Below are 13,736 nucleotides of genomic sequence, written 5' to 3'. Positions count from 1 at the left end.
TGTCAAAACAACAGAAGAAAATATCTTTGATTTGAAAACTATACAAACCATGGAGGAATCATATCGACTCTATTTAATTGGCTGCCACTTTTTCTTGTTGCAGGCGGTTTGCAAACATATTGCATCACTTTAAAGATCAAATATTGAAACATTCAAATGATATTTTTTAATAAGATCATTTAACCTTAACAAATGATGAACAAACTATCATCAATAATCCAACCAGGTTAGCGGGATGAAATGTGAAATGTGAAAATAATAACTGAACAGTTGCTCACATAGAAAAAAATAATGCCAAACCCAAAATGGAAAGTAGATCCATTACAAAAGTATATTACTTGAGAAGATTGTAATTTGAACAAATCTCAAAAGGGCCGTGTGCAGGATTTAGTGCCATCTAACGGTGAACGAAGGTAATGCAACAACCAAGGCGCAAACTAAACTACGGCGCCTCAGAAACACTTTGCAAGCAAATCAATTCCTTCAGCAGAAGTGAAAGCAAAATGACATCACAAACAACTTCTCGTATTCCCTCAAGTAAGAATCAGAATCAGAAATCCCTTTATTGTCATTGTACTCAAGTGTGCAACGAGATTAGAGAGCTAAGTGATGATAATATAAAAAAATAAATACATTTCAAAAATATATATGTTGATATGATAGAACACAGTGCCGTTTTATTCAAATTAGTTTCTCCTGCATCCAGGTGAAGCAAAACAATAGAAGCATGTTCCATGAGGCAACTGGCAGCAACAATTGTTTGAACATGACTTTGTTTGCAAGAACCATTTGAATATAATCACAAACAAAATGGATAATAAATTCATACTTGTACTCCATTTATTTTGTTCAACTGAATTGCAATGAGGCGTGTGGTTAAAATGCCAAATTAAACGATGAATTATGATAGCTTTAATATACATGATCGCTATGATGCTCTGATGACATTTTCACTTGATTTCCACTGTTAAAAGCCGACAAGACGTATGCTTCCTATGACAAGCGCAATTATGTTACTTTGCTGCTACTAAAGTTGTTCACGGAGAACGTTCCTAGAAATGATTCTCTGTAATATTTTTTTTTTCTTATTTCATCTGCGAGGAGAAGAAACTTGAGCATGAACATTGGGCAGCAACATTATGAAAAGTGGGGGGCACCATATAAAAAGTATATTTTACATGCTAAAAAGGTGATAGTCATAGATAAGGAAACATTTTTTTTTTCTTTTAACCGCAGCTTGGAGAACCATTAGCCATTCCTTGCCAACCATTCGAGATTCCTTGGCTCAAGGGCGAGAGAGGTGACAGAATCGGGATGGAAATCATTAAAAAGAAAAAATAAAGGTCGGGTTTGATAATGGCCACTTGGATTTTCAAGGTAAAAAAAAAAAAAAAAAAGGCAAGGAAACTGCTCATTATCGTTTTTCCCTCTGGTAGATGCGACTGCTGCCACAGGTCACCACTTGCCAGAGCCTCCACTTCATTCAGCATGGAGTCAGGGCAAGGCTTCTTGGCCGAGACATTGGACAAAAATGACACTCTAATGAGCCAGCAGAAAAAAAAATTGACAAAAGACAGAATGAAGAAAATCTTCAGTGAGAATTGAAGTTACAGGCGGCAAATCATTGCATTGCTTTGCACAGATTCCCACGCGTCTTCTCCAGAAAATAGCGTCTTCTTGAGTTAACTTTGCTCTACTTTGTATATCTCCGTCAGAGTCATCAGGTTGCGGCACGAGTAAGCGGCTGAAGACGGGATCAAGAACACCAAAAGCTCCCGTTCTGACGCCGAATCCCTCCAAAGCCACGGAATCGCCTGAGAGCTGGGAACTCGGCTCCAACGGCCCGAGCGAGCGAGCGACGCCTGGCACAATAAGTGTCACCTTGCACGCTGAGATTCTTTTCATCAAGTCTCCCCATCTTGCCATGCCTCTGCCGTCTGGGAAACAGACGATACTAATGAGGGACAGCGCCTAGTTCCCGCTCGCAAGCGTGCACACTGTCGCCATTGTACTACACCGTCCCTGCTGGCCTCAGAGTCAAAGACGCCGCTCATTACGCAAACAAAAACAAACACCGACAGACATGGAAACAGTGGCACGAGCTGACACCAGGCCACAATAAAGTCAGAACATGAAGAACAAAAGTGTAAAAAAAAAAAAAGTTGGAGCTTTTTAGCGAGTCGTAATTTAGTGCACAATAAGTGGATGACCTTTCAGCAGAAATAAGGGGGAAAAAAAGACAGTGATGGTAATTCTTGGTGGAAGTGGGAGGGGGTGGGGGGGGGGGGGGAATGCTTTGCATTGCAAGATTTGAAAGGGAGCAACCTCCAGAAGGCACAGGGTCAGACAGGGTTAATTAGTCTGCAGAAGCCCCTCAAATTTCTGCCCAAGGATATTAATGAAGTGATCCAAAGGAAAGCAGCTGCTCACCTATCATCTCCTCCTCATCCCCCCCCACCCCCACCACCTTCCCCCACTGGCATTTGCTAACCCAACAACTAACCACAACCCTCAATTCCTCTACCCCCACACGCAACCCCCGCCCCCCCGCTGCTGCGCGACTCCACCAGTCAGGGCAGCGAAGAAGCCGATATGACCCCCCCCCCCCCCCCGAGAGCATGACAGCACCCAAAATTGACGGCCGCACTTTGGGAGGCGGAGGTTGCACAAAATGGTGCTGTGTGCAGCTGTCCCCGTGTTGCTATGCCAAGAGACACTTTTCTCTTTGCCCCACATCACCCCCCCCTCACAAAAAAGGAGTTAAAACGAAGGTTTAATGTTACTACATATGAGCCTGCATAAAAAAATTTAAAAAAATGAATGACCTATATAATGTGACAAAATAGTGTTTGAAGTGCAACATGTTTGTCAAGTTGTTTTTCTACATTCATCCCGTTGATTTATTTATTTATTTTTTGCATGCACGTAAACTGACTAACACTCGTTTTGTATGAAAATAATCACGTTGCTCTATAATATACTGAGCAGTATTTTTTTTTTTTATTCTTTCCTATGAAAGAGGCATAAAAACATAATCCAATGTCACACAATGCAGAATGTCTGTCAACAATCCACTCGTGAGGCTTTTCACAGATTACAAATAGACTTTTTTAGTGGGCGGATAAAAAAAAAAGTCTTTAAAATGAATACATTGTACTGCCAAAATATTTAAAAAAAGAAAACGTAAACCTTTCAGAACTCTTCCAGTTTGACGCTCCGTGACAGGTTTTGACATAAACACAAAAATACCTCGCTGCCGTAGCCCACGCTGAAACATTCTTGTCAAAGAGTACTTGAACTGAATTAGACGAAATGTTTTTTTTTTCCTTTTTTTAACACCTTTGTTTCGTTACCATGCTAACTAAAATTGTTGCCGTAAATGTCAACTGATTTTTTCACGTTGTTCCAACTTAAAATACTGTTGAGCTCCACAAGATGCAAGTTGCGTTTTTGTATTTATTTATTTAAGTATTTTTTTTTTACAGTGAACCATCACTTCTCAAGCACGGTGTTTTCTGGCGACACCAATTACCTTTTTCCCCCCGCCGAGGTGTCAATAGACTTTTTTCAGTAGTTCCTCCACATTGCCTCGCCACTTTCATTCTCAACGGCATGGATGTCTGCTGATGTGTCTTTTCTTTGCGCCATTGAAACAAATGTCCTTGAAAGCTGTACAGGAGGTTAAATATTCCCTGTGTGGAAATTTCCCCTCATTTAGCTCACACAGGTTAAGGTCTTTCGAGACACGTTTAGCAGAGTGAAATCTCTGCCGTGTCTTGTTCCACGCTGACAGCTTATTTGGCACAATTCTGGCGCTGAAGACCAGTAAAGCCGAGTGTGAGAGAGAGAGAGAGAGAGAGAGAGAGAGCACAACGGTGGGCGACTTGTAATGAGGAGAAAAGAATACTGCACGAGTCACGCGCTGAATCAACACAAATTTCTTCTAAAAAATGTCAAGTAAATTAGCTGTCAGATATTCTCATCTTTTTTTTTCCCGAGCTGGGGTTAGTTGATTGCGAGTGGCGTAGACCATTTTTTTTAGATGAGTCATGCACCATGTCCTCATTACTCCTTTGTGTCACAAATGTGACCTCTTGTCTGTTTCATCTTCACACGTGTTAGTGAAGAGTCACACTGCTCAAATCCGTCCCCCTCTCCACTGACCTTCACTCTTTTTTCTCGGCTTGTGTACCTTCTCGTGATTGAAGCAACATTTCTGGCCGGTGAATGGGGAAGGCTGGTGGTAAGCTTCATAGATTGATGGCAACGTTCTCATAAAAATAAATGAAAAAATGCCCGGAACACGAACGTCAGGCCACTGGCTAGCAATGCCTCGACACAAATTGAGCTCATAATTTGAGGTCTTCACCGTCGGTTCGGTTGGATGAAGTTGAGATGGAGTGTCGCGTTGCGTTTTAAAAATGTCAACCTGAACAACTTTCTGAAGAGTGTCATGTCAACGGGCCGGAAGACGGAGGATAATGAATATGTCGACTATCAGACAATGACAAATAGGAGGTGTGAAATCAGCTTAAGCTGTTGATGACAGGACGACATTGTGTTCACCTTTCCACTCGGCGATAGCGTCACAATCCACTGTCTTGAGCAGCACTTGCTCGGGCCCTCCTCCTTATCTACCTCGCTGTCAATAAAGACAACCCTGAGCTCCGCTGGGGGCAGGAGGTGATATTGACATTCAGCTCCAACCCGCAGCACTGAGTGCAGTCCGGGGTGTTTGGCATGAATTATGCATGCCTTGACGCCATGGTGCAGTGCAACACTAGTGCCATCATAATTGAAACAATTGAAAAGACAATACCAGATGGGTCAATAATTAGACAGCAGGAGGAGGAAACCTGATCCGGACGCCCCCCCGCTTGCTCTGCACATGGAGGGGACCTTTACCGACACGTCTCAATTCCCTGCGGTGCGCCGCTAAGTGCTGCATGACACGTCCAATGGTGTGCTCACGCTGAAGGGTGTGTGGCTTTATCTGGAGGGAACAAAGTTGCTTCACTCATTGAAAAAAAAAAAAAATCATCTCTCTATATATATTTAGCAAATTCAGGTTTTTTTTTACCCATCACTAGTACTGTGTAAGCGTGTTTCTGTCTATTATTTGTCCAGCTGTGGTGTCATAAATGATCAAATTATGGGGGAGACTAAGTAGGACTTCACTGAAGGCCAACGTGCGACGTGCACGGCCCCCCCACTGATTTTTTTTTTTTTTTTCCATCGCAGATTACATATCTGAGAATTGGTATCTAAATGTCGACGAAAAATAGCAGCAGCCGGCAGGTGACTGAGCTTTCGCCTCCAGCATTGCGCTTTCATAAATCCCGAGTGACGGCTCCCAGCAGATCCATTACACTCGCTGGTCCTGGCCGGTGCAATGATCACCATAAAAGTGTGCGGCACAAACGCATTTCTCCACCGCCGTTACATTTAAAGCAAACGGGAGAAACGGAAGCAACGTGAGCCCCCCAGGCTGGCATGTGTCATCAAAATTAGGAGGACACGTCTCCATTCACTGCTGCCGACCGTCGTAGACCGCAGAAAAATACTCTCCATCAGTGGTCACCAAACATCGGTGCGCGGGCCACTTTGGACCGGGCTGCACAGAGAGGAGAAAGAAAAAGAAAAAAAAGAAAACCTACTATTTTGTTTTGTTTGTTTGTTTGTTGTTTTTTTTTAAAGTAACCGGTTTGTCTCTTGACGCATGTCGAGATGCTGTCTTGGTCCTTATGCAAATATTAAACCCACAAGCAAGCACAAAATGAGTAAAAAAAAAAAAAAAAAAAAAAAAGGACACAGCTCGCTCTGCGCTTGGAATAATGCGGTTTTTGTTTTTGAAACTAAAGTTAGAAGTTGAGCAGCGGCAAGCAAATGTAGCCCAAACGCAAACAAACTTGAAGTGTCACAAGACTAATAAACGAGACTTTCTGTCCCTCAAGTGGTATGGCTTCGAAATCAAAAAGGACGCAGCTGAGAGCCATGCCAAGCCCATAATGGCATCCAAAAGCGCGTTGGCCTTCCAATGCGCTCATATTTGGATTTCGACGGCATCGCTGAAAACACACGCAGGCTCTTTTGCATCGCTCCACTTCTCCATTAGAGTTTACGGCAAACCATTTGGCGTTTAACGGCAAGGTTAATGTTTCTTTCTTCTTTTTTAACGGACTACAGCATGAGCCGAAATCCACAGCATTAAAACCGCCAATTGCGACCTGTCGTACAAACAAAAGTCACACGGCTCGCGAATCCTGCAATTTTTTTACAAACCTGTTTTACTTTCCATCTCGCAGGATTGCTTTCTTCCATTGATGAAATGTTCAAAAATATAACTATAAAACCTGTCGACATTTACAATCCTAAAAGCCTAATGAGCAGAAGAAGCATAACAATTTAGGAGGAAAAAAACATCAAAGACGAGGCAACAACGATTTAGGCAGGCGCGAGTCTTGCATAATTAGCTGAGAAAATAGCACGACAGGAGCCCGTTAGTCAGAGTTGTTAATTAGTTTTTTCTTGGATGAGGAGTAAAGAAACTTTCCTTTTCTTGTGGCAACACCGCCGTCAACTGAGCCATAAACGCTCAATTGTCGTCCCTGAGACGTAAGTGGCAGCGTTCAGCCGGGCTCTCGGTTACGTTATCGCGACGGCGGAGGCCTTGCGCGTCTTCATCTTAAGTGTCGCCAGTAAATCATATCGACGATTGTTGAACTTCCAACGGACAAGGTGGCGCCTTGAAAAGCATGGCCACCGATTCCAAAGGAAATATATTAAAGTCAACTTTGATTTAGTTGTGTTTGTTTTATGTGGGAGTGTTTTTAATCCACATTTTTATAGAACAAGTCGCACTCTCTAAAGAGCTTTGTGTTCACAGCGACGGCGAGACACGACTGCCATTTATTTGAAGTCTGCATTTTGTTGTGACTGCCGCTCGGAAAGAGTCTGAGGCACCAAAACTTTGGTCAGCGGAATACTTTGCCGGAGTTGCGCGGACATTTCTAGATGATCACGTTAGGTTTGTGCTGTAGAAGCTCCGATATTGCTCGCAAAGTTTTGGGGGAAGTTTCAGCGTTTGGGCCAACATTTCTTGATGAGACACTTCTTAATTACAAAAAAATCCCATGATTAATTGCGATTAATCACATTTTTATACAATTTTTTTTTTGTGAAGCTTGTGACAGATAATATCTCAGAATTAATGCAAAATCACCAAATAGGAAGTATATTTAATTCAAAGACTTCTAATTGCTTTCTTTGATTCTTGACTACCATCTAAACGGGGAGAACTTTACAGGCATTTTTCTTGGAAACACTTCTCAAAACTGCCTGCAAGCACCAACACTCCAGCAGTGTTGGTTTGCAAAGCCCAGTGCTAACTTGAGCGCGGTGTTTTGTTCTGAGATGAGGTGCGAAAAAGATGGACAGATCATATGGTATAATTTTGGCAAAGTATGCAAATTAGTTTTGAATAAAATCAATCTGAGTAAACGGAGTTGAAATATTTAAGTGAGTCAAACAATTTGTAAAAATATATATGTATATATATCTACACTTATAAAAACTGAGTGCTTATTGCAGGAAAGTTTTCTTCTTCCTCTGAATAATCTTTACTCGTGTGATCCATCGCAACATTTCGGAATGCAGACAAAACACCTTTGGGAGACGCACCCCGGCTCCGTTCACAACTTTTTTATCTCGTGTTCTCTTTCAGTCCAAACGGCAACTCTCTGGTGTTTACTGTAAGGGCACCTGTGCTAATAATCATCCGCCGCTGATAAGTTTTGCTCCGTGATAGTGTGAGAAATGTTTCCCAGGCCTCGTCTGTTCCTTCCTTCCACTCGGCAAACACAGACAAGCAAGGCAAACTTTTGTTCCTGCTCCTTCTTACACTTTGTTCAGTTGAACAAAGGCTCATTTGTTGAAGACTTCAACTTGGAGCTTAAAATTTATAGACATGCCAATATCATTTCCACTCTGGTCAGTCACTCTTCCATCTGCAGTTATGCTCTCATAATATGTTTTTTTTTTTTAAATTTTAACAAACATTAGCCTTTCCACTCATTGAGTCAGTGCCACAGAAAGACGATTGAATTATTCTTCAATCTGACCTGATTATTTTGCTGAGCAGGAATAGTCCTGTAACGTATCGCAAACAATTCAAAGATGACCGGGAATCATATTGAGTGTCTCAAAAGATTATTTTTAATCGTCGTTTCTCACCTATAACATCTTTCTTTGACATCTGGCTACAGTTCAAGCACATCCGGTTCACTCCTCTGTCGCGTGCTTAGTGGAGAGAATTTAGAATGCGTTAGAAAATAAAATCATCTGGAATTTGCTGCATGTTATTTAACCCAAAAGAAGCGATGGTGCCAACAGTCGTGACCGTTGCGTCACACATTTCAACAGCCAACAAATTGTGAGTGTAATGGCATGGTGTTGGTCTCACGTGAAAGGCGTCTTTTGTTTACATCAAGCGCGGTGCTCGTGACTGAGAAACCACACACACAGCAAAGCCACGTTACTGCTCAGTGTGAGCTCTCACATCACAAATGTCACTTCATCACTTTGTGCGCTTGCCGTCCAAGCTGCGGCTCGCTGACTCTTTAGATGCCGCATTGCTCGTCTCTAATTTACAATATCTGATCAAGTATTACGAAATGTATCAGAGTAATTGGGAATATCTGTACGATCTGTAAATACATTTTTCGTCAATATTTTAGATTTTTTTCGTGAAATCGAAAAATAAAATGGAAAATCCACTTTCCATCCCCAAAATGGAGATAGGAACCTGAACAATTCTATGATGTGCTCATCATTTTCTTGAATTGAAACGTAAATCGACTACTGACAAAATTAAGCATGAAAAGGAAGATTAGATATCAAGGAGAGGCCAGATGTTTTTCAAGTATTATTTGTGAAGGTGGGTCGAGCCGAGGATGCTTTTTTTTTTTTTTCCTCCCGCCAGACTAATCCACTCTCCCTCTGGCTCCTCATCGGTTGAAATGGTTCCTCTCTTCAAGGAGCAGAGCAAACCTAATTTCACTCTTCACATGCAGAGGCCAGTGTTGTCTTTCTCCTTTTCAGATCTTTGTTTCTTTTGTTGGTCGGCCTGTCAGTTCTTCAGGACTCTTGAGAACTGGAGTAATTTGCTCATTTTGCCTAAACGGTGATACCGTAATTGTGTAGCGTCAGCTGCCGAGCTGTCGGGGAGACGGCCAGCGCTCATTCATCACCGGCAAACGAGACGGGTGGGGGGTCATTGTGACCGATCGGGTAAACATTAGCAGAAAGAAAGTAGTCAGGCCGTCTCCCCCCCGAAAAATGATGGAAATAGTAGCCGAGTGGTCTTTGGAGTAATGGGGTGCAGGGGCAGCAACAGTCTGTGTGGCAGCCTGGTTATTAGGCTGAAATTGGGCGGAAAGGTGTGCCGGCGTGCGTGTGGGGAGGGGGGCGGGGGGGCAGCGGGTCGTTCATTGGGCGTCAGGAAAAGGTGCCTGAGCCTCACAATGACATTGATGCATCAGAATGGGAGAGTGTGGGTGGCGGATGAAAAGCGTCCACTAAAAGGTCACGTTTGAAGTGGAAAGTGGCAGTCGCTCCAATGCCGTCCTGTCTTGCCATCAAACAATTTCATCTCGCCATTTTTTTTCCTGCTTTTCTTTTTTCCAGTATTTATCCTGGGGAGTTGTTTACCTTTCTCTGCTATTGATACCTGGCAAAAAAAATAATAATAATAATCGCAGCCACCTGTCATCTCATCTGACAGAATTGTTTTTTAGATGCTGTACAGAGTTAAACTGAAATAGGAGACTTTTTTTTTTTTTATTTAATCACACAACGTAGTGTAGTCATTAAAAAGGGACGGAGGTACTCATTACAACAAAGTCATGCGCACATACTGTCGTTAAGTAATATTGATGAGCCTTATTGGGATGCAATGGAAGCCCAGACGGCATATGCATGAGACAAGCAGGCTTGCGCGACAGCATATGAAATATGAATAAATTGCAGAGCGGAATGTTGTTTGTTGTTGTGCGCAAGTCTGAAAGGAGTGCCGCGAGAGCGTTCAGACGTGCCGGGTCACAGTGGGGACAGAGCCGGACGAGTGCGCGTGCATCGCATAGCGCCCGAAGACTAATCAAAGCGCTTCGCCACTGTGTGGGTTTAAGGTTGATTACCCGCCCTAAACACAGCGGCAGAAAAAAATATATAACGATGGCTGAAAATCTTGACTTTCCAACCAAGGAGATGAAGGGGTGAAAGACGACGACGCATTTATCTCGGTGACACGCTGGCAACATTCAGGACTCGTGCAGTCACACTGAGAGTACCGCAAAGTGCTTCAGCTGGAAAAGTAAAGACAACTTTTCAAAAAGTGCCCACAACTCAAGGAGCCATCTTAAGGACTATTAATTAGCAAAGAGCGGAATAAAGAAGACGGCAACAACAAAATCGAATCTTCCCGCCTCGTTTGCAAATCGAATCCATTATTTAAAGCGTACACGCAGAGCTCAATGGGAGGAGAGAAAAAGCCAAGCCAAACAATAAACAGCACAAGTATTTTGAAGTGTCAATCCAAAACTCCTCTGGGGCTTGAAGAGAACTGGGTAAAAGATTTTACACGGGATTGGAGTGGAAGCGCAACAAATGCAGCGTCGTCTTCAAAGTTCCTTTGGGGGAGCCGCTTTCCAAGCATATCATATAAGATTGAAATGAAAACCTTGCAGTCGAATCTGGGTTCGGAGCGTGCAAGGGAAGCCGAGACCTCAGAATCTCGGCCAAACGTCTTTGGGGTGGACAAGCGCAATTAAAACGGTTGTGACTTTTCCATTTGTATCATGTTGAATTCATTCAAATGGTTATTAGTTATAAAATGGCCATGCACGTATTCTGCTAAGGTTTTAAATGATAGCACAAAATTGCAAATCCTTTTCAGAAGTGAAATCCTGAATATTGAAGGCGGTCGGCCACACTTTATGACATTGCATTCTCATTTAATCCTCATCTAGGAACTTGTCTAAAATGAGGGTAAATGGACAATTTCCTTGTCAATTTGACATAAGAGATAGTTTTGGGGTGTCTTTCCGCTACGGCGGCTCCGTAATTACTGTCATTGATTAATAATCCCTGGCCGGCCCCGTAATAATCTGTCCCACATGTGCTCGGCCTTCCTGAAGGGAAGCCTCGTTTGCCAGCGGGATTTTCACAGCCCAGACTGCTTCGTGGGATGGAAGGGGGGACCAATTTTCTTGTCTTGAGAGGAAGTTTGAGATGGGCTGGATGACGACGGACGTTTTTTCATTTCCTCAGACCATCACGTCTCTGAACAAGGACAACGGTCTCCCTGTGGCCACTTAGTTACACTCATCACACACTCACAAAGAAAATACTTGACAGTACCCGTCAAGTTGGCACTTAGAAAAACAATTCTTCATATTAAGGCAGCATCAAGCAAAGTGTCTGAGCTCTTGATGGCGGGTGCATTTTCAATCGATGATCTTTTCACTCAAATGGAAGCGCAATGTAAAGATTTGCGCTGCAATGAAGGCATAAACGACTGACATTGGAAGCGCGGACGCCAAAAAACGGCGCAATCCTTAAAAATGGACCCCAAATTGTTCGAGAGAAATTGCAAAACAATTGATAAAAACGTTGATAACATGAGCCATCGTCATGATTACCATCAAGAGAATAACGGCAGCCTGGCGATCATTCTGGTTGGACATTTTTTTTTTCTTTTTCATGCATTTTGTGGTCCTTCCCAACATCAACGGAAACGCTGACGTTCACCGAAGTCGCTGTCGTTCTTTTCTACAAACTCTGATGCACGTTGTTGCAGAAAGGAAGAAGAAGCAAAACGTCTCGTCTCCCGCGGTTGCTTTGTAGTTTATTAAGTCGCGAGAGGGCGGACATCGGGTTTGGGATTTCACAAACAAAAAGAAGCTTCGCAATGTGCGGAGGAGGTGGGATAAATACGACCGCAATGCAAATGAAGGAAAATAAAAAATGATTTGTGAGCCAGCAAAATGAGAAGCTGATTTCTAAAGAAGCAAAATAAAAAAAACAATTACAGGATGATGACTTCGATTAGTGCAGATAAAAACATTTCAACCACTCCGGGTAAGATACGAGATTTAAAATGAACTCCACTGGCGTTCAAAATTGGACCGAGCGTTCCCACAGAAGAACAATCAATCCATAATAACGTATCAGCACCGAGGAGGCGTTTTAGCCGAGATAATTCCAATAAGAGAACCCGGTTGCCGTGCGATTGCCCTCGTGTGACATTCGGGACGATGAAACCGTTTTGGCGTCTCTTCCTCCGACGGCCTCAACGCCGTTTATCTCCTCCAATTGTGTGACATTCTTTCCAACACAACTTTATTTCATCTGGGCCGCCATGTCCTCTCTCGGCTGTCTCGTGAAAATCCTTCGGGTGAGGTTAGGACCGGTGGGACGCTCGTCTCAACTGAATTCGGCTCGTAAGGCCGCCCGCCCTCAACAATTGCCGAGTGAAATTAGCTCCGATTCAAAATAGGAGAAAGCAGGTTGAGATGAAAAGGAACGTTCCTCTGATCGTCGCGACAGTGAAAGTTGTGTGTTTTGGTCACAAAATAAATGAGGGATGAAAAAAGAATCAATCAAATGCAGCAACAAAAGCCGCGCGCGTGGACAGATGATGCTCTCGTTCAGCCGTACGAGCGCCATCAAAACACTCCCCATGTATACAAATGACTTTTTAAAACTCATACATCCTAATTAAAAGTTTCTCAGCATTTTTTGTATTAAAATGAGCTTAAACTTTATCACATGCAGGTGGTGGATGACTGGAATTGGATCAATTGTTTTCATCTTCTAAAGCCTTTTCTCCGGGATTGTCTTTTTGATTCAACCCGATATCGAAACACACGCGAATAGCAACGTGATCCGTTCTCGCGGTTTCGTGCGCGATCGCAACGGCAACACGCTCAACCTTGCGATTGACGAGGCCTCAAGCCAATATATTGCATCATAATACTTTTGTTCAGAAAAAATAAACGCTTCATTAGGCTCACCTCAACATTCTAATGAGTCCAAGAGTACAAGAACAATAACAAATGTGCTGATATATATATAGAGCAGCAGTTCAGCGCCAGCGCACACGAGCACGCAAGCACGCGCACACACCGAGCCAAAGGAAGGCCTTAATTACTGGTACTCACATCTTGCAGGAAGATCGTAGCCGCAGGTGATCTTGGCTTTGCCGGTTTCGCAGCCATTTAGTGTTTGACACTCATCGTAGAGACAGGAACCTGCAGCTTTGTGTATGCAGCCATCCACTGGAAAACACAGACACACGGCACTTGAGACAAGCATTCAGAACACGCCAGTGACATGTTTAAAACCAGAGCAGACGCAAGTAGAATTGTCATCTTTTCGTCTCGCCGTCAAATCGTTTCCTTCGCCCGGCATTCTCAAAGACGAGAGAGTCTGCCAGAGTGCGGTGGCCTTGTTGCTGGTCAATATTGACAGGCCCGGGAATTAAATTAGCTGGGCGAGGATCTAATAACGTCTCCACACACGGCGAAAATGAGACTGTTCTTCCTGTAATCCCTCTCCCTCGTCAACGGCCATCTCCAATCAGATCATTAACGGTATTTTCGGCCCCCATGCTGGGAATCTTCTCTCTGTCCTCTTCTGTGCGGCAGTGAGCCTGGTGTGATGTGGATCGCTGTTCCGAT

General features: G+C 43.3%; 1 protein-coding gene across 6 annotated transcripts in view; it reads right to left on the bottom strand.

Moving 5' to 3' along the window:
* macrod2 (mono-ADP ribosylhydrolase 2) overlaps positions 1–13,736 on the bottom strand; it is a 288,212-nt gene that overhangs the window by 165,429 nt on the left and 109,047 nt on the right. For all 6 annotated transcript variants that reach the window (XM_088304534.1, XM_088304538.1, XM_088304536.1 and 3 more), the window contains one exon: positions 13,218–13,334. In XM_088304534.1, coding sequence (XP_088160660.1) covers positions 13,218–13,334 — 117 coding nt within the window. The remainder of the gene's footprint in view (positions 1–13,217; positions 13,335–13,736) is intronic.

This window comes from Idiotropiscis lumnitzeri, chromosome 9 (genome assembly GCF_059441095.1).
Source record: "Idiotropiscis lumnitzeri isolate Australia: NSW breed Sydney's pygmy pipehorse chromosome 9, RoL_Ilum_1.0, whole genome shotgun sequence".
In the NCBI taxonomy this organism is placed as follows: domain Eukaryota; kingdom Metazoa; phylum Chordata; class Actinopteri; order Syngnathiformes; family Syngnathidae; genus Idiotropiscis; species Idiotropiscis lumnitzeri.
Note: the sequence above shows the minus strand (reverse complement) of the source record. Positions and strands in the feature narration are given on the sequence as shown.